The sequence below is a fragment of the Lates calcarifer genome, linkage group LG7_1 (assembly GCF_001640805.2).
Source record: "Lates calcarifer isolate ASB-BC8 linkage group LG7_1, TLL_Latcal_v3, whole genome shotgun sequence".
In the NCBI taxonomy this organism is placed as follows: domain Eukaryota; kingdom Metazoa; phylum Chordata; class Actinopteri; family Centropomidae; genus Lates; species Lates calcarifer.
In genome coordinates, this window is record NC_066839.1 from 2576586 (window position 1) to 2601117 (window position 24532).

At 40.3% G+C, this 24532-nt stretch overlaps 3 protein-coding genes and 1 long non-coding RNA gene across 11 annotated transcripts in view; 3 read left to right on the forward strand and 1 right to left on the reverse strand.

The window, feature by feature from the left end:
* The first annotated feature begins 472 nt into the window (after positions 1-472).
* LOC127142637 (uncharacterized) lies at positions 473-16722 on the forward strand. 7 transcript variants are annotated; one of them, XM_051071691.1, is made up of 8 exons: positions 473-734; positions 926-1255; positions 1363-1632; positions 1752-1817; positions 2023-2124; positions 2215-2243; positions 2343-2399; positions 2496-3146. In XM_051071691.1, exons 1-8 carry the CDS (start codon positions 662-664, stop codon positions 2565-2567), a joined length of 999 nt encoding a protein of 332 aa, XP_050927648.1. In that variant the 5' UTR covers positions 473-661; the 3' UTR covers positions 2568-3146. The 7 variants fall into 7 exon arrangements, with proteins under 7 accessions (XP_050927648.1, XP_050927653.1, XP_050927652.1 ...); XM_051071696.1 differs by lacking the exon at positions 2496-3146 and adding an exon at positions 16068-16722 and having other exon boundaries at positions 474-734; XM_051071695.1 differs by lacking the exons at positions 2343-2399; positions 2496-3146 and adding exons at positions 8362-8418; positions 16068-16722 and having other exon boundaries at positions 474-734.
* Positions 4257-8003, forward strand: LOC108887504 (uncharacterized). 2 transcript variants are annotated; one of them, XM_051071677.1, is made up of 8 exons: positions 4257-4360; positions 4975-5283; positions 5426-5689; positions 5878-6102; positions 6304-6384; positions 6480-6508; positions 6828-6896; positions 7024-8003. In XM_051071677.1, the coding sequence occupies exons 1-8, from the start codon at positions 4300-4302 to the stop codon at positions 7165-7167; spliced, it is 1182 nt and encodes a 393-aa protein (XP_050927634.1). In that variant the 5' UTR covers positions 4257-4299; the 3' UTR covers positions 7168-8003. The 2 variants fall into 2 exon arrangements, with proteins under 2 accessions (XP_050927634.1, XP_050927635.1); XM_051071678.1 differs by having other exon boundaries at positions 4261-4360; positions 4978-5283.
* The window catches only part of LOC108887474 (uncharacterized), a 67153-nt gene continuing 55485 nt past the window's right edge, over positions 12865-24532 (forward strand). The window contains exons 1-6 of the mRNA XM_051071660.1: positions 12865-12996; positions 13382-13450; positions 21545-21613; positions 22447-22773; positions 22916-23140; positions 23243-23551. Of these exons, the coding sequence (XP_050927617.1) occupies positions 12936-12996; positions 13382-13450; positions 21545-21613; positions 22447-22773; positions 22916-23140; positions 23243-23551 (1060 nt within the window). The 5' untranslated portion in view covers positions 12865-12935. The remainder of the gene's footprint in view (positions 12997-13381; positions 13451-21544; positions 21614-22446; positions 22774-22915; positions 23141-23242; positions 23552-24532) is intronic.
* Positions 14437-23558, reverse strand: LOC127142642 (uncharacterized). Its single transcript, XR_007813582.1, has 3 exons — positions 23481-23558; positions 18931-19089; positions 14437-14540 (listed from the first exon to the last, which is right to left on the reverse strand). It is a non-coding gene; the product is annotated as an uncharacterized LOC127142642 (long non-coding RNA).

Below are 24532 nucleotides of genomic sequence, written 5' to 3' on the forward strand. Positions count from 1 at the left end.
CACCATGTTGCACCACAGATATCAAAATTAAAATTCTGGTGAACCAGGAGTTTGACTCTTACTCTGTTCATTTAGAAACATCCAATTAGTCTCCATCCTTACAAGATGGTGCAGTGAGAGCAGCAGCCTGCAGCAGCAGCTCTTGAGTTCCTGTATATATTTTCAAGATTTTCTTAGTATTTTTCATTATGTTGTTGTTACCTATTGTTGCTGTCTCTGCTGCTGTTATGCAAGAATTTCCCTCATGGGATCAATGAAGTACATTTATCTTTATCTTATCTACACACAATTATTAAGAAATTAGACTCAAGTTTCTCTTGTTGAACTCTGACTGAAGGAGTTTGGTCAGCCAGAGCAGATGATTCTCTCTACGTCGTCCATGAGGCTGCAAACTCAACTGAAAACACATCAGTGGCTCGTGTCCTTTATCTCCACACTGATTTTGATTCTACAAGAATATATCTACAAGAAGTTCAGAGAGGTGGAGGTGAAAAGCTTATAGGGCGTAACAACATAAATAAAAATGTGGAAATAGAAGTTTGAAGTCACCATAAGGAAGTGACACTCAGCTAATAATGGGAAGTACATACAGTCTGAGTGTCTTAGAGGCTTTGATAGCTGACGGCGTGAGAACAAGAGAAAGCAGACGATACAGAGAAGCATGATGGCTGAATTCAAGTGGACTAAATGGACTAAAATGTCTTTATTTCTGATGCTGGAGCTTCAGTTTAGAGGTAAGGACACATATAACACGCACTATTGATGCTTTAATAACCGCTGTCTTATTACAGCTAAGTATGGTGTTTGTCTTTATCACTGTTAGTTTAATGGACTCTTCAATCAATGATTAGATACTTGCTGTACTGTAAAGATAACAGTTTTATTTCAGTTAATTTTTCATGTTTCTCTCTCTTCTTCTCAACAGCAACAACAGGACAAGAGTCCTTCCTCACTGTCAGAGTTGGAGATGAAGCCACTTTGTCCTGTGAAAACAGGATAAGAAATCAGGACAAATGTGACAGGACTAACTGGGTCTTCAGTCAAGGACGTTCACCATCAGTAGAGCTGATAAGTTCAGGGCAAATTGGTGAAGATGGCAAAGATAGATCAGACAGACTGAGTCTCACAGAGAACTGTTCTCTGGTTATAAAGAAGGTCACAGATGAGGATGTTGGTCGTTACACCTGCAGACAGTTTGACAGATCAGGACGACAACAAGGTCCAGATGCTGTGGTTCATCTGTCTGTTATTAGCAGTGAGTAAATTAACTGTCTTATTAGGAGAAAATACTGAAACATTACAATAATTACAGTGATGAAGTTAATTTGACTCTTGTTGTCTTTTCCCCATATATCTCACCAGTTTATGAAGTCAAGAACAGTAATAAGACGACATTAACATGCACCGTGTTGACATATGAACAATGTACATACACAGTGCAGTGGCTGAATGTGGGTAAAAAGGAATATTTCAGAGAACTGCACAGATCACAGAGTATCTGCTCAGCCACTGTGACTTTGGAGACTGCTCATCTGAATCAGAAGTCAAAGCATGAGGAGTCATACAAGTGTAATGTGACAGACAGTAGAGGTGGGAAACAGCTGCTGTATAACTTCTCCTCTCAGTCCTCATGTAAGAAAACATGTTTATCTTATGGATTTAAAATGACATTATCTTTCTCAGTTAATGCAGATGGAAAACATTTCATATTTTCTCATCACTTGTTTTTAATTTGTTCATTTCCTACTCAGCTATACCAAATGGAAACAGAACAACATCTCCAAAACATGAAAACAAGGACCCAACAAATCAACCAGGTAGAAACTAAACATTTTGATTTGGTCAAAACTGAAGATGCATGTTTAAATCAAACAAGTTACAGATCACAGCAGGTGGTGTTTTCTTACCTGATGCCCTTTAATTTTGGAAAACACAAACATGCTCCTTCATTTCTTTAATATCTGTGTCTTTAATGTATATTGGAAAGAATAAAATCTGTTTCTGTTCATTTCTTCTTCACAGCTGGTTCAGGTTGTTCAGCTCTGAACTCCATCATGTTGCTGATGCGTGTGGCTGAACTCCTCCTAATCACTGTGATTACTGTTCTTCTGATCAGAGCTCGAGGTGAGAAAATTCACAGCAACATTTGTTCAGACTGACTGACACAAACTGTGAGTTTACAAGTGAAATGTTCCTCTGTGATTTCTTTTCCAGGGAACCAGAGACCACCTGATGACAACACTGTGAGTGGAAAACCAATGATGATTTTAAAATGCTGCTGGTTAATGTTGATGTTGGTTTAATGCAGGACTGTTAATGTCTCTCTGTTTGTGTTTGTGCAGGTTTTAAACTCAGTAAGAAGCCGAGCAGTGACGCCTTCTGGTCCAGCAGCCAGTCAGGTAAAGATCAGATCAGACAGTAACTGATGGTGCGTTCAGGGTCTGTCAGATTAGTTCTTATTTGCTGGTATTAAAGGTGGGTGTTGTTTTTCACAGGTGAATGATGATGATTGTACAGTGAACTATGAAAACTTTGGAGAACCTTCTGTTTCTGTCAGACTCCGCTGATCAACAACTTCTACAGCAACATCGACTCAACTGAGCAACGAATCCATTCATTCATTCGTTCATTCATTCATTCACCCAGCTGTCATTGGGTGAGAAGAAATGAATCCACTGCCTTTAGAGATACAAAGAACCATAGAAATGACTTTGAGATTTTGGATGATTGATTGGGTTTAGGGTTGGTGTATCTAGTTGTGATGTTGAGGTCAGTGTAATAGATTGGGGAGTGCATAAGGACAGAGGTATGTGTGTGATTTCTATAATTCTCAGAGTTGTACATAAATATTCATATCTTAACTTTCAAACATCTTTTCCAGCATCAGTTGTTAAACTGATAGAAAGTATCTAGACTTCATGTTAAGATTTACTGGTTGGTTTTGAAGTTGCAGCAGCTTGAGCTCAGTTTCATGACTCAGTGTACAGAAGAAATGATTCTGATTAACTTGCAGTTAGCCTCGTTGTTATTTGTTTAGAGTCCAATATGTGTTTGGTTTGAATGATGTTTGACTCCTAATGGAACAGTTGTCTCTTTATTATATCTGAAAATATTATAATCTGCAAATAAAGACATCTTCAGCATTTTATACGACTCTTGGGTATTCTATGGGGATTGTGTGTGAGTGTGTGTGTATTAACAGAATCATGACTTATGAATATAAAAGGTTGATTATCATCACCATTGATGGATTACTGGGCTCAGACCCACTAGGCCTGGTTGGTTAATAGTTATTTAAAACAGAGACCTGAGTCTCTCCTTTAAATAACTCCAGGACTTTGCAGAGTCCGTCCTTCCTTCTGGTCAGTTCCCAAACCTGGTGCTTCCTGTTTGATGACTATTATCACATAGTGCACAGGTGCTTTTTCAATATTCTCACATTTTACAGTATCTGAGTCCTGCACCTGTGGATTAATGAAAGATTATGGTTAATCAGTGATGATTTGCAGGAATGGAGGAAGGTTTCAACACAACTCAGATGAATGTGCTGTTTCTTTGTTCCTGTGAACCTTGTGTTTTTCTGCTGCTGTTGTACCTACACTCTGATCAAAACACCTCCCCCTCAGTTCTCAAGAAAATGACCTCAGAGACACAATGAGGAACCAACAGGTCTCAGGTCAGTAACATATCATCTTATCTGTGATCTTTCCAGCTTCTACAGTATCACCATGTTGCACCACCAAGAGTTGAATTCTGGAGGACGAGGAGTTTGACTCTTCACCTGTCTGTTCATGTGAGCTGTCAAACACCTGTTTACTAATAAACACTGTGGAAAGAGAAGAAGAGCTGCATTGATGCAAACACTTATCTTCACTAACAATCTTCACACAGTCAACTTCCTCACTCCTCTCCTTCTTCTTTTCAGACGTCATCACCACAAACACACCGTGGGACCGGACACACTGTGAACTAGTTCAGTCTTAATACTTCACCTCTCTTATCTCAGTGATGTCTATTTTCACAGCAGCTTTGTCAGACCTCTGTGACCTGTGACCTCTTTATTGTTGGTCAGAGAATCGGGGATCAGTTGCCTTCGATGTAAGTTACAGTGTAGATTCAACTTTATCACATTAACACCTTTTGGCTGTTTGCAAATTCACAGAGACATGCTCCACCTACATTAAAAACAGACTGGGAGGAAGTGTCTCTTTCTCAACCACTGATAATATAAACTTTGTTCCTTTATCAGAGCAGCAGTTTAGACACTGATGATTAGAAGCAGAGACACAGAGCAGCACGATGGCTGAATTCAGATGGATTAAAGTGTCTTTATTAATGATACAGCTGCTTCAGTTTACAGGTAAGAATACATATAAACATAATATATATTAACCTTGTCATGGTACTACATTAATTATCCCTCATAGACAATAGATAGTCAGGTATGCTTAGTGCTCTCTGTCAGGTGTGGCAGTAAAAATCTCCTCATTCAAATTACAGTATGTTTTCATGTCATAACACTTTTTAAATCTTTTTCCACACGTCTTGAAGGGGACGCATGATATTTAAGTTAGGGGTGGGTTCGATCTGATACCAAGTAAAACCACAGTCCTGATCACCAATATTGATATCGAGGTTGATGTTCCTCTGTTGCTAAAAGCAGATAATCATCATGTAAGAGAAAGACATTTTACAGTAGAGTTTCTTTGTTTGCCACCTTTTGGCTGTTATATGAAAATACAGTTGTGATGTTACGTCATGGTTAGTAAACAGATGACAGTCTCGTTTGCTCAGCTCTGCTGCAACATGTTGTGTAGTTCTACTTCCTGTTGTCTCCAAAATAAAGGCGTGTGTTGAGTTCATCTTTCTCCCCTGATTTTTTGGAACTGGCCCAGTTTATCAGACTAACAATGACCATAACATTATTTTCTTTTCTTCAGTTTATTATTCACATTTCTCTGCTTTTCTCAACAGCAGCAGCTGAACAGTTTACTTTCTTCACTGTCAGAGATGGAGAAGTCACTTTGCCTTGTAACAGAGTGACAGACAAACAGGATCAATGTAACAGTGTCACCTGGTCACTCAGTGGTTCAAAACCCTCAGGACCAGTTGAACTGATTTTATATGGGAAGATTAATAAAAATGCCACATCTAAATCAGACAGACTGAATCTCACAGAGAACTGTTCTCTGGTTATAAAGAACGTCACAGCTGAAGATGTTGGTCAGTACACCTGTCAACTGAAATCAAGACAACATCAGGTTTATCTGTCTGTTGTTTCCAGTGAGTATTTCCATCATAATGTTTTCAGCTCAAACTGTCTTGTTAGAACAAAATACTGAAACATTACAATAATTCTGATTACAGTGATGAAGTTCATTTTACTCTTGTTGTTTTTCTCTCACAGTATCTCCATCTTCACCAGTGACTGAACAGAAGAGCAGAGATCAGGTGACATTAAACTGCTCTGTGAGGACATATGACCACTGTAGACACACAGTGAAGTGGCTGTATGAGGGTAAAGATGTGAATAATAACAAAGACATCAGGACATCACAGTCTGGCTGCTCAGCCAATGTGACTTTTCAGCCTTCTCTTACTGAAAAGTCAAAGTATCCTGAGTTCTTCAAGTGTGAAGTGACTGATGGTTACAACAGGCAGCAGTTTACCCTCAGCTCTCAGTCCTCAGGTGAGAATATGATGAGCTGTTTCAAATCATTTCATCCTGATGTGAAACATAACAAACTCCCTTTGTTTCTTTTATAAATCTGATGTGTTCAGATGCTTTGATTCATTCTCATTTAGTTACTGCAGATGATGAACATGAGGGATTTTCTCACTGTGCACTTTGTCAGGCTTTGTTATTCATTTGTTCAGGTGGGGATGGAACAGCAGCAACGACAGCAGGAAAACCAGCAACTGAATCAACACCACCAACAACAACAAGGAGAGGAAAACCAGCAACTGAGTCAACACCAGCAACAACTGAAGCAACAACTACATCATCAACACCAGTGACTAAATCATCATCAACAACTGAATCAACACCAACAACTACATCAACACCAGCAACAACAACAGCACCACCTGCAGCATCAACAGGTATATAAACAAAACAGTATCTACAAACTGACTCCATAACAAGGTGACTGTATATTTCCATGTCATTGAGAATCTCCCATTGTTGCTTTGTTTGTATTTAGCCCTGTTGAATAGATCTCATATAGGAAAAAAACATTTCTCTTCTACATTTGTGATTTTTAACATTTCAAATGTTGTTTATTGTTTTCATTGTGTCTCCAGGTTTGTGGGGGCTCATTGTGTTGCCTGTGGTTTTAGCAGCACTGATTGTTGTGCTCCTCATCAGAAGGAAGAGAACTAAAGGTGAGAAGATTCACTGAGGAAACTTTTCTAAACATGTTGTAATAAATCTGGATTTTTCACTGTGAAGCTGATTCTGACTCCTTCTGTCTTTTTAGGGAACAAACCACATGTGGATACAGACACTGTGAGTTCATTAAGCTACAGCTCATTTTATGGCTGTCAAGCTCCGCAGTTTATTTCCAAACATATTCATTTTACAGTGGTAATAGAGGCAGGTTTTCCACTTGACATTTGTGGTAAGTATTATTACTGAAAGACCAGATACTTGAGCTCAGACACAACAGACAGCCAGTGGTCTTATGGGATGCTTAGCCTGACCCCAGCCTTATCCTAACATTTATCTCTGCTATGATAAACCTTAACCTAACCCTGAGGATGGAGGGGAGCACTACAGGGACCAGTATTTGAACGGGGAAACTGATTTCACTGTTCTCACCGTGTAGGCTGATCCTGAAGATGGTGTCTCCTACGCCTCCATCAGCTACACCAAGAAGACCAACAGGAAAGCCCGGGTAAGCTTTGAATTACACACACACACATTATGTTGTGTTGTACTACACTGCATTTCCTTCCATTGTGTTAAGTTGTGACTCTGTGTGTGTCAGTTTATGTGTTGTACTGTCTCCCTGTTATTGCCAGGCTCGAGGTAATGATGGTGATGATGATGAAGGTGATGCTGTGGCCTACACCACAGTCAAAGTTCCCTCCTCTTCTGCTGGAGCCTCCGCTGATCCCAGTAACCTCTACGCTACCGTTAACAAACCAGAGAAAACACAAGGCTGAAACCTGATTGTCCAGGCTGTATGTAGGTGAACATGAGCTGGGGTCGTTCAGGGACGTTCCTGTGGCTGTTTCTTCCTTCTCCATTTTGAATCCACCTCTCATCTGTCCCTGAATCATCCAATCAGCTTGTTTGTATGAAACCTACAAGTGTATGGACACAATTGTTAAGTTATTTTATGTTTATATCTGTTAAAAGGCCGCATTTAAATGTATTGTCACTGTGTGTTTGGGTAATATTTTTGAAACTGTAATTGTCCAGCCACACCACAAGGGGGAGCGTCTCCCTGGGTGAGCGCTAGTCGTAGCCATGGATGTATTTTGAAGCAGGGCTGCGTGAACAACCTGCAGATTACTCACAGCTAGCATCTCCTGTCTGCTTTTCCTGCACAAAACAGCCACCATAGAAACACTGTCCATGGGTTGTGGTGATATTTTGTGTTGTTAAAAGCCCAAAGGTGTTTGTGTAATGTGTGTTTATATTTGATAAATATATTTCTAGATGATAAATGTTTGTAGGTATGCTCATAAACAGTAAAATAAGCAGGCTTCAGTACAGTGTTAAAGTTACTGGTCAGATATTTTGAGGCTGGTAAACAGTGGTAACTGATGGTGAGCTGTTGTACATGTTAAGACTTTGAGGAGTCAAGTATCTGCTCAATTTAAAATCAGATTTGTGCACTTAAAAGTTGTAAAACATGATCTCCCAGTGGTTCAGTATATGAACTTTTGTGCTGTAATGTGAAATGTAAATTAGCTTTATGGAAGATAAAATGGACAAAGGTGATGTAAATGAGGATAAAAGGGAGATTCTCAGTTTATTAAAGACAGAACATCAACTTGCATCTCTTGTCTGCTTTTCCTGCATTAAACAGGTCTGAGGCCTGTAACCATAGCAACATTAGTGAACAGTGTGGAGGTCTCGATGGCCTCAAACCAGCCAGGGGTGTGAAATGTTTTCATCAGCGTCTGAATCACAGTCATAAAGTGTCAAGTGTCATACTGCAGATGATGAACATGAGGGATTTTCTCACTGTGCACTTTGTCAGGCTTTGTTATCCATTTGATCAGGTGAGGATGCAACAGCAGCAACTACAGCAGGAAAACCAGCAACTGAATCAACACCAGCAACACCAGATTTCTGAGATGTTGGTTTAATGCAGGACTGTTAATGTCTCTCTGTTTGTGTTTGTGCAGGTTTTAAACTCAGTAAGAAGCCGAGCAGTGACGCCTTCTGGTCCAGCAGCCAGTCAGGTAAAGATCAGATCAAACAGTAACTGATGGTGCGTTCAGGGTCTGCAGATTTTAAAGGTGTTTTGCTCTATGTGGCAGGTTCATAGTGATGAAGATGATGGTACATTGAACTATGAAAACTTTGGAGAACCTTCTTCTTCTGTCAAACTCCGCTGATCAACGAGCTGGAAACTTTTCTCCTCTGCAGCCAGCTGAGAAACAGCAGCTGGATTTGAACTTCATCAAACAGGAAAAACCACTTAACTCTTGTTTTAGCTCCAACTTTTACTTTTAGACGTGTTAGATAGAAGATCAGCTCTTGTTCTTGAAGCTGTGAGTAGTTTGGCTTGGTTTCATCACTCAGTGTATAAAAGTAGTTATTTCACTTCACTGTCATTCAGCAGTGTTGTCACCTCAGCTTTGTTGGGATATATGTGTCTGTTTGTTGTCACTGATAATAATATACTGATGATGATTAACAATCAACTGTCTCTCATCTTTTCATAATGGAGCTTTCATTTTGTCCTGCCTCTGTAACCTCTGTCCGTCCAAACCATAACACACCCCCAAACACACCCACCCACACAAACACACCCACCAAACATGTGTGAGTGCTGTTCTCACAGACCACAAGCTGCCTCTGTCATCTCTCTCCTCCCTCCTCTGACAGTGATCTCCTCCCTCTGCAGACTCTGTAGCTCTGTCACACGACTTCCTCCTTCGCTCCAGACAGACGACGCTCATTATTCATGTTGGCGCTGGAGGTTTTGGTCACTTGAACATAAACATATGTCTTAACTGATCACTTCCTGCATTGACTGATGCTGTCATTTTTCTCAGGACAGTCTCCTGTGCAGTGTGCATGCTGCATGAAAAACCTCCCCAACACAGACAAAGACTTTCTGTCTCAGATCAGTCTCAGAGTCACAGCCTCTGAAGTAAACTGTTCTTACTGTGTGGGTGAGAACAAAGGTACTTAAAGACAGTTCAGTCAGCCACTCCTATGTGTGTTAACCACTTGTGTTTCTTGTGTATGTGCTTACTCTTTGAGGCTAACACCTCCAGAGCTCTGCTGCACATCCTCACCACAACACTTCTGCTTCAGTTCTAAGAAATAAAATGACTTCACCTCTTAATTATTGTCTGTGATCTTTCCCAGCTGCTACAGTATCACCATGATGCACCATGAACATCAAGAGTCAGATTCAGGAGGACGAGGAGTTTGACTCTTCACCTGTCTGTTCATGTGAGCTGTCAAACACCTGTTTATTAATAAACACTGTGCAAAGAGAAGAAGAGCTGCATTGATGCAAACACTTATCTTCACTAACAGTCTTCACACGGTCAACTTCCGCAAGCGTCTTCTTCTTTTCAGAGTCTAACGTCAGTGTCTAAAATACACCGTGGGACTGGGCTCAGTGCTGAGTCTAAATCTGTTTTCCTCTCTCCTCTGTTTTTTCTCAGCAGCATCCCATATGTTTAATCCAGTTCTACAGGATCTTCATCAGACTGCTGTGACCTCTGACCTCTTTAACACTGGCTCCTTTTAATGAAGAAACTCAACAACTGAGCTTCAGAAGAGAGAGAGAGAGAGAGAGAGAGAGAAGACGTGACAATGAGGAAGTTGGACCTTGTTAACCACAGGTAATATAAACTTAGACTTTACTAACTTAGACAGTTGAGAGCGTCAGAGCAGCAGAGATCAGTAGGACAGAGACAGAGCAGCACCATGGTTGAATTCAGATGGATTAAAGTCTCTTTATTTCTGATCCTGGTTCTTCCATCTGCAGGTAAGGACACATCCACCTCACACTGTGACAGGAACAGAGCTGAGTTCATATTACTGCTGCTTCTTTATTTACTAACCTTATGCAGACGCCTGTCCTGTGTGTGGATAACAGTTACCTCAGTGAACTGCTGCAGTTCACATGTGTGTGTGTGTGTCTGCTGTCAGCTCATAGACTGTATATGAAGTGTCAGCTGTGTCTTTCTACACTGAGTTTACCTTTGATAATGGTCGTTCACAACAGACTGATTTCATTTTATCAGTTTACCCATGTTCATAGAGAGATCGACCGTCCCTCACCTTCAGTGACAGTAAAAGGTGTCAGTTTAATGTGATGTTACTGATGTGATGTCAGTACGACCATCAACACATCATTTCATTCATCATTGAACAAATGTCTGTAACTAAAACTAAGTCTGAACATAAAAGCTGTTTTCTTCTTTTAGTTTATTTCTCATCTTTCTCTCTTGTTTTCTCAACAGCAGTAAAAACTTCCTCCATCACTGTCAGAGCTGGAGATGAAGTCACTTTGTCCTGTGGACATGTGATAAAAGATCAGGATCAATGTGACAGAACTACCTGGATCTTCAGTGGTTCAGGAAGCAGAGCAGCAGTAGTACTGTTTGAATATGGGAAGATTCAGGAAGAAGCCAAATCTAAATCAGACAGACTGAGTGTCACAGAGAACTGTTCTCTGGTTATAAAGAAGGTCACAGTTGAGGATGTTGGTCGTTACACCTGCAGACAGTTTGACAGATCAGGACGACGACAAGATCCAGATGCTGCTGTTTGTCTGTCTGTTGTTACCAGCTTGTTTGTATGAAACCTACAAGTGTATGGACACAATTGTTAAGTTATTTTATGTTTATATCTGTTAAAAGGCCGCATTTAAATGTATTGTCACTGTGTGTTTGGGTAATATTTTTGAAACTGTAATTGTCCAGCCACACCACAAGGGGGAGCGTCTCCCTGGGTGAGCGCTAGTCGTAGCCATGGATGTATTTTGAAGCAGGGCTGCGTGAACAACCTGCAGATTACTCACAGCTAGCATCTCCTGTCTGCTTTTCCTGCACAAAACAGGTCAGTGTGTGTGTGTTATCTCATCACAGCGCATTTCTAAGGACCTTAACAGCCTCTTTATGTTGATTTGTCGAAGTTTGATGTAGGAAGTTGTGGGTTTGGTCAGGTGAGAAACTTTCCTGCCCACTGCGATGGAGTTTAGCTTCCGTGTAAAGATGGCGGCGTTAATGTTGATATTTGATTTTATTAACTGTTGCTCATTGGTACATGTACCTTCATTTGTTTAACTGATGTTTTGAGGGAAATATGTTAATTTAAAGTGATTTAAATGTTTTCTCTTGTCACTCATTCAGGTCATGTCACCATAGAAACACTGTCCATGGGTTGTAGTGATATTTTGTGTTGTTAAAAGCCCAAAGGTGTTTGTGTGATGTGTGTTTATACTTGATAAATATATTTCTAGATGATAAATGTTTGTAGGTATGCTCATAAACAGTAAAATAAGCAGGCTTCAGTACATTGTTAAAGTTACTGGTCAGATATTTTGAGGCTGGTAAACAGTGGTAACTGATGGTGAGCTGTTGTACATGTTAAGACTTTGAGGAGTCAAGTATCTGCTCAATTTAAAATCAGATTTGTGCACTTAAAAGTTGTAAAACATGATCTCCCAGTGGTTCAGTATATGAACTTTTGTGCTGTAATGTGAAATGTAAATTAGCTTTATGGAAGATAAAATGGACAAAGGTGATGTAAATGAGGATAAAAGGGAGATTCTCAGTTTATTAAAGACAGAACATCAACTTGCATCTCTTGTCTGCTTTTCCTGCATTAAACAGGTCTGAGGCCTGTAACCATAGCAACATTAGTGAACAGTGTGGAGGTCTCGATGGCCTCAAACCAGCCAGGGGTGTGAAATGTTTTCATCAGCGTCTGAATCACAGTCATAAAGTGTCAAGTGTCTGTTCCTGTGAACGTTGTGTGTTTCTGATGTTTATCTTGTCGTCATTAGAGGGTAAAACCTCCAGATCTCTGCTGCTGTCCAACCCACATTCTCACAGAAACAGTTCCGCTTCAGTTCTCAGAAAAAATGACTTCAGAGACACAATGAGGAACCAACAGGTCTCAGGTCATTAACATATCATCTTATCTGTGATCTGTCCAGCTGCTACAGTATCACCATGATGCACCATGAACATCAAGAGTCAGATTCAGGAGGACGAGGAGTTTGACTCTTCACCTGTCTGTTCATGTGAGCTGTCAAACACCTGTTTATTAATAAACACTGTGCAAAGAGAAGAAGAGCTGCATTGATGCAAACACTTATCTTCACTAACAGTCTTCACACGGTCAACTTCCGCAAGCGTCTTCTTCTTTTCAGAGTCTAACGTCAGTGTCTAAAATACACCGTGGGACTGGGCTCAGTGCTGAGTCTAAATCTGTTTTCCTCTCTCCTCTGTTTTTTCTCAGCAGCATCCCATATGTTTAATCCAGTTCTACAGGATCTTCATCAGACTGCTGTGACCTCTGACCTCTTTAACACTGGCTCCTTTTAATGAAGAAACTCAACAACTGAGCTTCAGAAGAGAGAGAGAGAGAGAGAGAGAGAGAAGACGTGACAATGAGGAAGTTGGACCTTGTTAACCACAGGTAATATAAACTTAGACTTTACTAACTTAGACAGTTGAGAGCGTCAGAGCAGCAGAGATCAGTAGGACAGAGACAGAGCAGCACCATGGTTGAATTCAGATGGATTAAAGTCTCTTTATTTCTGATCCTGGTTCTTCCATCTGCAGGTAAGGACACATCCACCTCACACTGTGACAGGAACAGAGCTGAGTTCATATTACTGCTGCTTCTTTATTTACTAACCTTTTTTAGCTGTTGTTACTCATGCAGTGCAGGCTGCCTCAGTGAAGTGCTGCAGCTCGTACGCCTTAATGTGTTCACACTGGCAGTGTGTCTGCTGCTGTCAGCCCATAGACTCTATATAAAGTATACACATACTCACAGATAATGGTGCTGTGTTTACTAAGCTTCTCTAAGTGAGAAAGTCTGCTGTTTATTTTTAACATGGTGAGTTCAGTGTGCTGCAGCACATCTGCAACATGATGGGTTTGATGGACTCTGTGGTATTTTCTCACTGTGCACTTTTTCGGGCTTTGTTTTTCATTTGTTCAGGAGAGGATACAACAGATGATGCAGCAAAAACTGCAGCAGAAAAATCAACAGATAAAGAAACGTCAGCAGGTAAATCCTCAACAACCACAGCAGGTAAAATCAAAACTATAAACTGACTCTAAAACAACAAGGCAACTGCACATCTCACATATTTCAGCGTTAGATTAGTCAGAACTTTATTTGTGAATTTCTCTCTAATCCTTTTTAAAATAACTGGAAATAATATTTAAGATCATAAAGTGTGTCAGATCGCCAGAATTACACCTGTACAGGTGGTCTGGATCCAGGTCTCTGTCCCACAGGTCTGAGCCTTCAGCTATGGAGGGAAAAACCTTAACCAATAGTTACTGAAGCTGTTTAAACTGGTGTCGAGGAGACTCGTCTAGCTTCTAACTGCCTTCATCCAGATGCCTTCCCTGCTTCCACTAGAGCTGCACTCGACTGCTGATTAGATATTTATTAAACTCAGATTCAGCAGTGGCAAAGCAAACAGCTCAGAATTAAATTAGAAATAGAACAATCAATCAAAATAATCTTCAAAAATAAATCACTCACTGAACCAGTTGAAGAGCTGAGGCTGGTTCATTTGTAGTGAGAGAGACAGAGGGAGTGACAGCCTGGCCACGGCTGAACTTCCTCTTTTGTGGCCGGACCTGAAAAGGAAGAAAGCCTCTCGACTCCTGAGAGGCTCCTGTCCAAAACTCAGTTCCTTCTTGATCAGGCGAGATTTCTCTGAATGAAGCACAGAGACTTTTAGAGAGAAAATGAGAGAGAGAGAGTGAAGCATGATGGTTAAATTCAAATGGATTCAAATGTTTTCTTGTTCTTCCATTAAACACACACTTGAAAGAGGAAATATTCAAAATCTGGATCACTGTTGTTAATATATGAACTAACGTTTGCTGTTTGGTTTTAACGTGGTGAGTTTGCTGAACTCTTGGAAACCATAGATGAGACACATTTACACTGAACAAATGTCTGTAACTAAAACTAAGTCTGAACATAAAAGCTGTTTTCTTCTTTTAGTTTATTTCTCATCTTTCTCTCTTGTTTTCTCAACAGCAGTAAAAACTTCCTCCATCACTGTCAGAGCTGGAGATGAAGTCACTTTGTCCTGTGGACATGTGATAAAAGATCAGGATCAATGTAACGGAACTACCTGGATCTTCAGTGGTTCAGGAAGCAGAGCAGCAGTAGTACTGTTTGAATATGGGAAGATTTACAGAGCAGCCACATCTCAATCAGACAGACTGAGTCTCACAGAGAACTGTTCTCTGGTTATAAAGAAGGTCACAGTTGAGGATGTTGGTCGTTACAGCTGCAGACAGTTTGACAGATCAGGACGACAACAAGGTCCAGATGCTCAGGTTGTTCTGTCTGTTGTTTCCAGTGAGTATTTCCATCATAATGTTTTCAGCTCAAACTGTCTTGTTAGAACAAAATACTGAAACATTACAATAATTCTGATTACAGTGATGAAGTTCATTTTACTCTTGTTGTCTTTCTCTCACAATATCTCCATCTTCACCAGTGACTGAACAGAAGAACAGAGATCAGGTGACATTAAACTGCTCTGTGAGGACACATGACCACTGTAGATACAGAGTGAAGTGGCTGTATGAGGGTAAAGATGTGGCTACAGATGACAAAGGGTTGAGGACATCATCGTCTTCCTGCAGAGCCTCTGTGACCTTTCTGACTTCTCATTACATTTACAAATCAACATCTAAGCTCTTTTCTTGTGAAGTGACTGATGGTTACAACAGGCAGCAGTTTACCTTCAGCTCTCAGTCCTCAGGTGAGAATATGATGAGCTGTTTCAAATCATTTCATCCTGATGTGAAAAATAACAAACTCCCTATGTTTCTTTTATAAATCTGATGTGTTCAGATGCTTTGATTCATTCTCATTTAGTTACTGCAGATGATGAACATGAGGGATTTTCTCACTGTGCACTTTGTCAGGCTTTGTTATTCATTTGTTCAGGTGGGGATGGAACAACAACAACAACAACAGGTACAAACAAAACAACATGTACAAACTGACACACAAGGTGACTTTATGTGTCTCACTCTGAGATTTAAACATTATTGATCACTGTCACATGTGAAACACAGATACAGGACTTTTATTCAGATGATTTTGATTAAAGCTTTATCTCAACAGTTGACACAGATCAGCTCCTGAGCTTTTCTGACAGGATGTTTGATGTTTCACAGCTGGTTCAGGTTGTTCAGCTCTGAACTCCATCATGTTGCTGATGCGTGTGGCTGAACTCCTCCTAATCACTGTGATTACTGTTCTTCTGATCAGAGCTCGAGGTGAGAAAATTCACAGCAACATTTGTTCAGACTGACTGACACAAACTGTGAGTTTACAAGTGAAATGTTCCTCTGTGATTTCTTTTCCAGGGAACCAGAGACCACCTGATGACAACACTGTGAGTGGAAAACCAATGATGATTTTAAAATGCTGCTGGTTAATGTTGGTTTAATGCAGGACTGTTAATGTCTCTCTGTTTGTGTTTGTGCAGGTTTTAAACTCAGTAAGAAGCCGAGCAGTGACGCCTTCTGGTCCAGCAGCCAGTCAGGTAAAGATCAGATCAGACAGTAACTGATGGTGCGTTCAGGGTCTGTCAGATTAGTTCTTATTTGCTGGTATTAAAGGTGGGTGTTGTTTTTCACAGGTGAATGATGATGATTGTACAGTGAACTATGAAAACTTTGGAGAACCTTCTGTTTCTGTCAGACTCCGCTGATCAACAACTTCTACAGCAACATCGACTCAACTGAGCAACGAATCCATTCATTCATTCATTCGTTCATTCATTCATTCACCCAGCTGTCATTGGGTGAGAAGAAATGAATCCACTGCCTTTAGAGATACAAAGAACCATAGAAATGACTTTGAGATTTTGGATGATTGATTGGGTTTAGGGTTGGTGTATCTAGTTGTGATGTTGAGGTCAGTGTAATAGATTGGGGAGTGCATAAGGACAGAGGTATGTGTGTGATTTCTATAATTCTCAGAGTTGTACATAAATATTCATATCTTAACTTTCAAACATCTTTTCCAGCATCAGTTGTTAAACTGATAGAAAGTATCTAGACTTCATGTTAAGATTTACTGGTTGGTTTTGAAGTTGCAGCAGCTTGAGCTCAGTTTCATGACTCAGTGTACAGAAGAAATGATTCTGATTAACTTGCAGTTAGCCTCGTTGTTATTTGTTTAGAGTCCAATATGTGTTTGGTTTGAATGATGTTTGACTCCTAATGGAACAGTTGTCTCTTTATTATATCTGAAAATATTATAATCTGCAAATAAAGACATCTTCAGCATTTTATACGACTCTTGGGTATTCTATGGGGATTGTGTGTGTGAGTGTGTGTGTATTAACAGTGGTTGGTGATGGTTGGTTAATAGTAATTTAAAACAGAGACCTGAGTCTCTCCTTTAAGGAAGAGAAAGTGATAAATGTGAAAAGAAAAACAAACCCTGCTGTCCTCTCTGTTCATGTGTGTGGTCACTCCAACATCAAGTTTGCTGATGACACAGTTGTGTTCGACTGGATCACCAACAGTGATGAAAAGGTCTGAGTGAGGATGAGGGACCTGTCTCTGTGGTTTAAAGCAGCCTCTTACTGAGAGTCAGTAAAACCAAGGAGCTGTCAGAGGAGCTGTACAAAGACAAACAGGGTTTAGGGACGTCCAAACAAACTTGTGTAGGTGCTGCATCAAAAAGCAAACTGAGGGTGAAGTCAGACAAAAGACCTGCACACTGTGCTGCATCTGTTTCACCACTATGTGACACTATGAACTCATTTTCAGTTGTCAGAAATGTATTTCCTCTGCAGCAGCAAAACACAGAAACTCCTGCAGACGCTGAGCAGTATTCAAAGAGTAGATCTGAAGTGAACAAACCCAGTTTCCTTTCAGCACAGTCTAAGATCATGACACATTGCATTTTGTTACACAGGCTCTTTGTGTGTGTGACAAATGAACCTTTGAATCTTTGAGTCCTTTCTAGTCACACTAAAGGGCTCCAGGACTTTGCAGAGTCTGTCCTTCCTTCTGGTCAGTTCCCAAACCTGGTGCTTCCTGTTTGATGACTATTATCACATAGTGCACAGGTGCTTTTTCAATATTCTCACATTTTACAGTATCTGAGTCCTGCACCTGTGGATTAATGAAAGATTATGGTTAATCAGTGATGATTTGCAGGAATGGAGGAAGGTTTCAACACAACTCAGATGAATGTGCTGTTTCTTTGTTCCTGTGAACCTTGTGTTTTTCTGCTGCTGTTGTACCTACACTCTGATCAAAACACTTCACCCTCAGTTCTCAAGAAAATGACCTCAGAGACACAATGAGGAACCAACAGATCTCAGGTCAGTAACATATCATCTTATCTGTGATCTGTCCAGCTGCTACAGTATCACCATGTTGCACCACCAAGAGTTGAATTCAGGAGGACGAGGAGTTTGACTCTTCACCTGTCTGTTCATGTGAGCTGTCAAACACCTGTTTACTAATAAACACTGTGCAAAGAGAAGAAGAGCTGCACTGATGCAAACACTTATCTTCACTAACAGTCTTCACACGGTCAACTTCCTCACTCCTCTCCTTCTTCTTTTCAGAGCATCTACGTCATCATCACAAACAGTCTTAATATGTCTCGCTTCACCTCTCATCTCATATGACTTCTACATCCCTCATGCTTAATCCATTTTCACTGAGTCTTTGTTAGAGCTCTGTGACCTCTGACCTCTTTACTGTTGGTTGCCTCTGATATTGTTAATTAGAGAACTGGAGGTCGGTGTAAGTCACTGCACATTCACAGAAATGAAAATTCTACATGCTCCACCTAGATAAGAAAAAAACAGACTTTGAGGAAGTGAATGTTTCTCAACCACTTTTAATGTAAACTGTATTCCTTTATCAGAGCAGCAGTTTAGACACTGATGATTAGAAGCAGAGACACAGAGCAGCACGATGGCTGAATTCAGATGGATTAAAGTGTCTTTATCTCTGATACAGCTGCTTCAGTTTAAAGGTAAGGACACATATAAACATTAGATGAGAGAGATTAGATTAGAGATGTAGCTCCAAAAAAAAGTCTGATTATCTTCACTACACACTTGCAACACACTGGAAACAGAAGGCATCCACTGCTTTTCTTTGTACTTCTTTTGTTTGCAAAGTTAGTGCTCTCCGTTAGTTCCCCATTCAAATTACTACAGGTTTGCATGTCATGTCTTTGCTAACTGCTTTATGTATGCTGTATCATGAGAAGCCATCTAACCATAGGTAGAAGGAGATGAGTTAAGCAGCTCTTGTTAGCTGCACATACTTTTACACTGAACAAATGTCTGTAACTAAAACTAAGTCTGAACATAAAAGCTGTTTTCTTCTTTTAGTTTATTTCTCATCTTTCTCTCTTGTTTTCTCAACAGCAGTAAAAACTTCCTCCATCACTGTCAGAGCTGGAGATGAAGCCACTTTGTCCTGTGGACATGTGATAAAAGATCAGGATCAATGTAACAGAACTACCTGGATCTTCAGTGGTTCAGGAAGCAGAGCAGCAGTAACTCTGTTTGAACATGGGAAGATTCAGGAAGAAGCCAAATCTAAATCAGACAGACTGAGTCTCACAGAGAACTGTTCTCTGGTTATAAAGAAGGTCACAGTTGAGGATGTTGGTCGTTACACCTGCAGACAGTTTGACAGATCAGGACGACGACAAGATCCAGATGCTGCTGTTTGTCTGTCTGTTGTTACCAGCTTGTTTGTATGAAACCTACAAGTGTATGGACACAATTGTTAAGTTATTTTATGTTTATATCTGTTAAAAGGCCGCATTTAAATGTATTGTCACTGTGTGTTTGGGTAATATTTTTGAAACTGTAATTGTCCAGCCACACCACAAGGGGGAGCGTCTCCCTGGGTGAGCGCTAGTCGTAGCCATGGATGTATTTTGAAGCAGGGCTGCGTGAACAACCTGCAGATTACTCACAGCTAGCATCTCCTGTCTGCTTTTCCTGCACAAAACAGGTCAGTGTGTGTGTGTTATCTCATCACAGCGCATTTCTAAGGACCTTAATAGCCTCTTTATGTTGATTTGTCGAAGTTTGATGTAGGAAGTTGTGGGTTTGGTCAGGTGAGAAACTTTCCTGGACTTTAGCTTCCGTGTAAAGATGGCGGCGTTAATGTTGATATTTGATTTTATTAACTGTTGCTCATTGGTACATGTACCTTCATTTGTTTAACTGATGTTTTGAGGGAAATATGTTAATTTAAAGTGATTTAAATGTTTTCTCTTGTCACTCATTCAGGTCATGTCACCATAGAAACACTGTCCATGGGTTGTGGTGATATTTTGTGTTGTTAAAAGCCCAAAGGTGTTTGTGTGATGTGTGTTTATATTTGATAAATATATTTCTAGATGATAAATGTTTGTAGGTATGCTCATAAACAGTAAAATAAGCAGGCTTCAGTACAGTGTTAAAGTTACTGGTCAGATATTTTGAGGCTGGTAAACAGTGGTAACTGATGGTGAGCTGTTGTACATGTTAAGGAGTCAAGTATCTGCTCAATTTAAAATCAGATTTGTGCACTTAAAAGTTGTAAAACATGATCTCCCAGTGGTTCAGTATATGAACTTTTGTGCTGTAATGTGAAATGTAAATTAGCTTTATGGAAGATAAAATGGACAAAGGTGATGTAAATGAGGATAAAAGGGAGATTCTCAGTTTATTAAAGACAGAACATCAACTTGCATCTCTTGTCTGCTTTTCCTGCATTAAACAGGTCTGAGGCCTGTAACCATAGCAACATTAGTGAACAGTGTGGAGGTCTCGATGGCCTCAAACCAGCCAGGGGTGTGAAATGTTTTCATCAGCGTCTGAATCACAGTCATAAAGTGTCAAGTGTCTGTTCCTGTGAACGTTGTGTGTTTCTGATGTTTATCTTGTCGTCATTAGAGGGTAAAACCTCCAGATCTCTGCTGCTGTCCAACCCACATTCTCACAGAAACAGTTCCGCTTCAGTTCTCAGAAAAAATGACTTCAGAGACACAATGAGGAACCAACAGGTCTCAGGTCATTAACATATCATCTTATCTGTGATCTGTCCAGCTGCTACAGTATCACCATGTTGCACCATGAACATCAAGAGTCAAATTCAGGAGGACGAGGAGTTTGACTCTTCACCTGTCTGTTCATGTGAGCTGTCAAACACCTGTTTACTAATAAACACTGTGCAAAGAGAAGAAGAGCTGCACTGATGCAAACACTTATCTTCACTAACAGTCTTCACACGGTCAACTTCCGCAAGCGTCTTCTTCTTTTCAGAGTCTAACGTCAGTGTCTAAAATACACCGTGGGACTGGGCTCAGTGCTGAGTCTAAATCTGTTTTCCTCTCTCCTCTGTTTTTTCTCAGCAGCATCCCATATGTTTAATCCAGTTCTACAGGATCTTCATCAGACTGCTGTGACCTCTGACCTCTTTAACACTGGCTCCTTTTAATGAAGAAACTCAACAACTGAGCTTAAGAAGAGAGAGAGAGAGAGAGAGAGAGAGAGAGAGAGAGAGAGAGAAGACGTGACAATGAGGAAGTTGGACCTTGTTAACCACAGGTAATATAAACTTAGACTTTACTAACTTAGACAGTTGAGAGCGTCAGAGCAGCAGAGATCAGTAGGACAGAGACAGAGCAGCACCATGGTTGAATTCAGATGGATTAAAGTCTCTTTATTTCTGATCCTGGTTCTTCCATCTGCAGGTAAGGACACATCCACCTCACACTGTGACAGGAACAGAGCTGAGTTCATATTACTGCTGCTTCTTTATTTACTAACCTTTTTTAGCTGTTGTTACTCATGCAGTGCAGGCTGCCTCAGTGAAGTGCTGCAGCTCGTACGCCTTAATGTGTTCACACTGGCAGTGTGTCTGCTGCTGTCAGCCCATAGACTCTATATAAAGTATACACATACTCACAGATAATGGTGCTGTGTTTACTAAGCTTCTCTAAGTGAGAAAGTCTGCTGTTTATTTTTAACATGGTGAGTTCAGTGTGCTGCAGCACATCTGCAACATGATGGGTTTGATGGACTCTGTGGTATTTTCTGACTGTGCACTTTTTCTGCTTTGTTTTTCATTTGTTCAGGAGAGGATACAACAGATGATGCAGCAAAAACTGCAGCAGAAAAATCAACAGATAAAGAAACGTCAGCAGGTAAATCCTCAACAACCACAGCAGTGGCAAAGCAAACAGCTCAGAATTAAATTAGAAATAGAACAATCAATCAAAATAATCTTCAAAAATAAATCACTCACTGAACCAGTTGAAGAGCTGAGGCTGGTTCATTTGTAGTGAGAGAGACAGAGGGAGTGACAGCCTGGCCACGGCTGAACTTCCTCTTTTGTGGCCGGACCTGAAAAGGAAGAAAGCCTCTCGACTCCTGAGAGGCTCCTGTCCAAAACTCAGTTCCTTCTTGATCAGGCAAGGCCAAGACCTGCAGAGTTGATCTATCCTCTGCTGCTGGCAAAGCTGTGTGTCATAGTCTCCTCTGGGTTATGGTTTTCAGCAGCAGGATTCTTCACAGTCTTTTTCCTCTGGACGACAGAGGAGCTCACTGAGTCTGTCTCTGTTGGTGGTTGTTTGAGGAGTTTCTCTTTGAGGAGACAGAAGTGACTATGACGAGGAGACACTTTACTAATCACAGGAAGTAGATTTCTCTGAATGAAGCACAGAGACTTTTAGAGAGAAAATGAGAGAGAGAGAGTGAAGCATGATGGTTAAATTCAAATGGATTCAAATGTTTTCTTGTTCTTCCATTAAACACACACTTGAAAGAGGAAATATTCAAAATCTGGATCACTGTTGTTAATATATGAACTAACGTTTGCTGTTTGGTTTTAACGTGGTGAGTTTGCTGAACTCTTGGAAACCATAGATGAGACACATTTACACTGAACAAATGTCTGTAACTAAAACTAAGTCTGAACATAAAAGCTGTTTTCTTCTTTTAGTTTATTTCTCATCTTTCTCTCTTGTTTTCTCAACAGCAGTAAAAACTTCCTCCATCACTGTCAGAGCTGGAGATGAAGCCACTTTGTCCTGTGGACATGTGATAAAAGATCAGGATAAATGTGACAAAACTACCTGGATCTTCAGTGGTTCAGGAAGCAGAGCAGCAGTAACTCTGTTTGAACATGGGAAGATTCATGAAGAAGCCAAATCTAAACCAGACAGACTGAGTCTCACAGAGAACTGTTCTCTGGTTATAAAGAAGGTCACAGTTGAGGATGTTGGTCGTTACACCTGCAGACAGTTTGACAGATCAGGACAACAACAAGGTCCAGATGCTCAGGTTGAACTGTCTGTTGTTTCCAGTGAGTATTTCCATCATAATGTTTTCAGCTCAAACTGTCTTGTTAGAACAAAATACTGAAACATTACAATAATTCTGATTACAGTGTTGAAGTTCATTTTACTCTTGTTGTCTTTCTCTCACAATATCTCCATCTTCACCAGTGACTGAACAGAAGAACAGAGATCAGGTGACATTATACTGCTCTGTGTGGACATATGACCACTGTAGACACACAGTGAAGTGGCTGTATGAGGGTAAAGATGTGAATGTAAATATCAAAGACATCAAGACATCACAGTCTGGCTGCTCAGAGTTCTTCAAGTGTGAAGTGACTGATCATCACGGTGGAAAACCTCAGCAGTTTACCTTCAGCTCTCAGTCCTCAGGTGAGAATATGATGAGCTGTTTCAAATCATTTCATCCTGATGTGAAAAATAACAAAAAACTAACTAACTCTCTTTGTCTACTGGTTCTACTTTTCTTAACAGCAGTAAGTGTGCAGTGTATTTCCTTCACTGTCGGGGATGGAGGAGACGTCACTTTGCTTCGTAACAATGTGAAAGATGGTGGCAGTAATACCAGGACCCTCTGTGGTTCAAGCACCTCAGATCTAGTTGAGCTGATTTTACATTACAATGCCAAATCTAAATCAGACAGACTGAGTGTCACAGAGAACTGTTCTCTGGTTATAAAGAAGGTCACAGTTGAGGATGTTGGTCTTTACACCTGCAGACAGTTTGACAGATCAGGACAACAACAAGGTCCAGATGCTCTGGTTGAACTGTCTGTTGTTACCAGTGAGTATTTCCATCATAATGTTTTCAGCTCAAACTGTCTTGTTAGAACAAAATACTGAAACATTACAATAATTCTGATTACAGTGATGAAGTTCATTTTACTCTTGTTGTCTTTCTCTCACAATATCTCCATCTTCACCAGTGACTGAACATGAGGACAGAGATCAGGTGACATTATACTGCTCTGTGTGGACATATGACCACTGTAGACACACAGTGAAGTGGCTGTATGAGGGTAAAGATGTGAATAATAACAAAGACATCAGGACATCACAGTCTGGCTGCTCAGCCAATGTGACTTTTCAGACTTCTCTTACTGAAAAGTCAAAGTATCCTGAGTTCTTCAAGTGTGAAGTGACTGATGGTTACAACAGGCAGCAGTTTACCTTCAGCTCTCAGTCCTCAGGTGAGAATATGATGAGCTGTTTCAAATCATTTCATCCTGATGTGAAAAATAACAAACTCCCTTTGTTTCTTTTATAAATCTGATGTGTTCAGATGCTTTGATTCATTCTCATTTAGTTACTGCAGATGATGAACATGAGGGATTTTCTCACTGTGCACTTTGTCAGGCTTTGTTATTCATTTGTTCAGGTGGGGATGGAACAGCAGCAACGACAGCAGGAAAACCATCAACTGAATCAACACCAGCAACTAAAGCAACGAGAACAACTGAAGCAACAGCAACAACTACATCAACACCAGCAACAACAACAACAACAACAGGAAAACCAGCAACTGAATCAACACCAGCAACAACAAGAACAACAGGTACAAACAAAACAACATGTACAAACTGACACACAAGGTGACTTTATGTGTCTCACTCTGAGATTTAAACATTATTGATCACTGTCACATGTGAAACACAGATACAGGACTTTTATTCAGATGATTTTGATTAAAGCTTTATCTCAACAGTTGACACAGATCAGCTCCTGAGCTGATGCAAAAAGAAATAACAGCAACTAAATCAACACC

Bases quoted from the DNA above. Each gene is read 5' to 3' on its own strand.
- LOC127142637 (XM_051071691.1), top strand. From the start codon at position 662: ATGATGGCTGAATTCAAGTGGACTAAATGGACTAAAATGTCTTTATTT. The intron at 2,244-2,342 runs GTGAGTGGAAAA...GTGTTTGTGCAG, and splicing joins GACCACCTGATGACAACACT to GTTTTAAACTCAGTAAGAAG. The intron at 2,400-2,495 runs GTAAAGATCAGA...TGTTTTTCACAG, and splicing joins CTGGTCCAGCAGCCAGTCAG to GTGAATGATGATGATTGTAC.
- LOC108887504 (XM_051071677.1), top strand. From the start codon at position 4,300: ATGGCTGAATTCAGATGGATTAAAGTGTCTTTATTAATGATACAGCTG. The intron at 5,690-5,877 runs GTGAGAATATGA...TCATTTGTTCAG, and splicing joins CCTCAGCTCTCAGTCCTCAG to GTGGGGATGGAACAGCAGCA. The intron at 6,509-6,827 runs GTGAGTTCATTA...CTCACCGTGTAG, and splicing joins CACATGTGGATACAGACACT to GCTGATCCTGAAGATGGTGT.